Source organism: Amblyomma mixtum, chromosome 3, assembly GCF_055824585.1.
Source record: "Amblyomma mixtum isolate Tamu chromosome 3, ASM5582458v1, whole genome shotgun sequence".
In the NCBI taxonomy this organism is placed as follows: domain Eukaryota; kingdom Metazoa; phylum Arthropoda; class Arachnida; order Ixodida; family Ixodidae; genus Amblyomma; species Amblyomma mixtum.
This window is the reverse complement of record NC_143014.1, coordinates 345,354,666-345,356,884: the sequence shown is the minus strand read 5'-3', so window position 1 is coordinate 345,356,884 and position 2,219 is coordinate 345,354,666. Positions and strand designations below refer to the sequence as shown.

The following is a 2,219-nucleotide window of genomic DNA, read 5'->3' as shown; positions in this document are numbered from 1 at the left end:
ATAATGTCCGAGAGAGCATTATTATGAAGTGATTTCGGTATTTGAGAGCTCCAGTCTGGTTCTGAAATATTAAAGTCTCCAGCCAAAATAATTTTGTCACCTGATATGTGCCGGTGCATATAATCAAGTAAAGGAATCAGGTACTCGGGATCAGCGTTTGGTGGCCTATAGACAGCGCCAACGTGCAGGACGTATCCTTGTATGTTTAGTTTGCACCAAATACTTTCTACGTTCGGTACATCAGGCAAAGGCGTGAAAGATATATCATCCCTCAAGATTATGGCCACACCCCCTCCTCTCGATGCTCTATCTTTGCGCAGAATAGCATAACCTGGTGGAACAACTTCATTATCTGAGACGTTTGAGTGAAGCCACGTTTCGGATATAGTGACCACGTCCGGGCTCAGTGCCATCAACAAAGCTTCCAGGCATTCCACTTTGCTGATAAGACTTCGCGCGTTTAAGTTCAGAACGGTTACTTTGGCTGAGATCGCGTGATTCTTCGATCTGGGATGGATACTTCGTCGTTTTTTGGCTTTACCTCAACCATGTCGTCGCTTTCTGCGTCCCATGCAAAAAGGCGGCCAGCTATGCGAACTTTATCATAAGTTAACATTACCTTTTCTTTCCGGTCCCGATTTTCTTTAGTTTTATTCCAAAGCTTTTTCCTTATGTCACGAACGTTGCGTGAAAAATCTTCGCCAATAGAGTATCTGGTATTTTTCAGCTTCTTGCAATTTTGAAGGATTTTCGTTTTGTCTCTGTAGTCATGCAGCTTAAAAATTACCGGTCTAATGCAAGTCTCGTCGTCTGGTTTTGCTCTACCAAGTGGATGAATTCTATCTATTCCCGCAATGTCAACGTCAAGAATGTCTTTTAGAATTCCATCTACAACTGCCTCCTGAAGCGTTTCAGAGGATTCTTCCTCAGGTTCACTCAAGCCGTAAACAATCAGATTGCACCGACGACTCCTATTTTCAAGATCATCAAGTTTCTTGGCCATAGTGTCCACGCGCTGCTCAAGTACGGTAACCTTCTTCACACACTCTGAGACCTGTTTTTCAAGTACACCAATTTTCTCAAGTTTTTTGTCTATAGCGGATAGTTTTTGGTTGGTTACTGTTTTGCCCTTTTTAATTTCCTGTATGTCAGCTGCGATTGCTTGCAATTGGGCTTCTAGCGACGTGTCCCCTGGACCCGGATTGGATTCAACATCTCCTCCGAGAAGCAGTAAAAACCGCAGGTCACAAAACATCTCAAAAACAGGCCGTGGGCACGGCAGCACGAGAAGGCAAACATCATTACTGCGGTAACATTTTCCATATCGTCTGCTCACCTGGATGAAGAACAGAAACGGATTCGAGGCCATGATCCTGGCGTTGCCGCCGTGCCCACTGCCGAAAGCTACTTGGAAGCCTTCTTTTATACTGGTTGCTGTCGTTGACAATCTGGCTTGCATTTCCAGAGTTGAAAAATTGGTGCCGCTGGGAACGCTGGTTTGTCTCTCGATGATAGGCGTCAGAATGATCGGTCGAGTCACCCAGTCGCCATCGGGAGCCGTTAAGTGCATCAGCGGTGTGTCATGCTCCGTTACCGGTCCTGGTATCAGCCACAACCAAGCAAAAACCTGGATGAAGAACAGAAACGGATTTGAGGCCATGATCCTGGCGTTGCCGCCGTGCCCACTGCCGAAAGCTACTTGGAAGCCTTCTCTTATACTGGTTGCTGTCGTTGACAATCTGGCTTGCAGTTCCAGAGTTGAAAAATTGGTGCGCTGGGAACGCTGGTTTGTCTCTCGATGATAGGCGTCAGAATGATCGGTCGAGTCACCCAGTCGCCATCGGGAGCCGTTAAGTGCATCAGCGGTGTGTCATGCTCCGTTACCGGTCCTGGTATCAGCCACAACCAAGCAAATACCTGGATGAAGAACAGAAACGGATTTGAGGCCATGATCCTGGCGTTGCCGCCGTGCCCACTGCCGAAAGCTACTTGGAAGTCTTCTTTTATACTGGTTGCTGTCGTTGACAACCTGGCTTGCAGTTCCAGAGTTGAAAAATTGGTGCCGCTGGGAGCGCTGGTTTGTCTCTCGATGATAGGCGTCAGAATGATCGGTCGAGTCACCCAGTCGCCATCGGGAGCCGTTAAGTGCATCAGCGGTGTGTCATGCTCCGTTACCGGTCCTGGTATCAGCCACAACCAAGCAAAAACCTGGATGAAGA

The 2,219-nt window shown here is 47.5% G+C and overlaps 1 protein-coding gene across 1 annotated transcript; it reads right to left on the bottom strand.

Moving 5' to 3' along the window:
- Positions 1 to 475: 475 nt before the first annotated feature.
- On the bottom strand, positions 476 to 1,660 carry LOC149356226 (uncharacterized). The gene has a single exon (XM_089576284.1). The coding sequence runs from the start codon at positions 1,658 to 1,660 to the stop codon at positions 476 to 478; it is 1,185 nt and encodes a 394-aa protein (XP_089432410.1).
- Between the last annotated feature and the right edge of the window lie 559 nt (positions 1,661 to 2,219).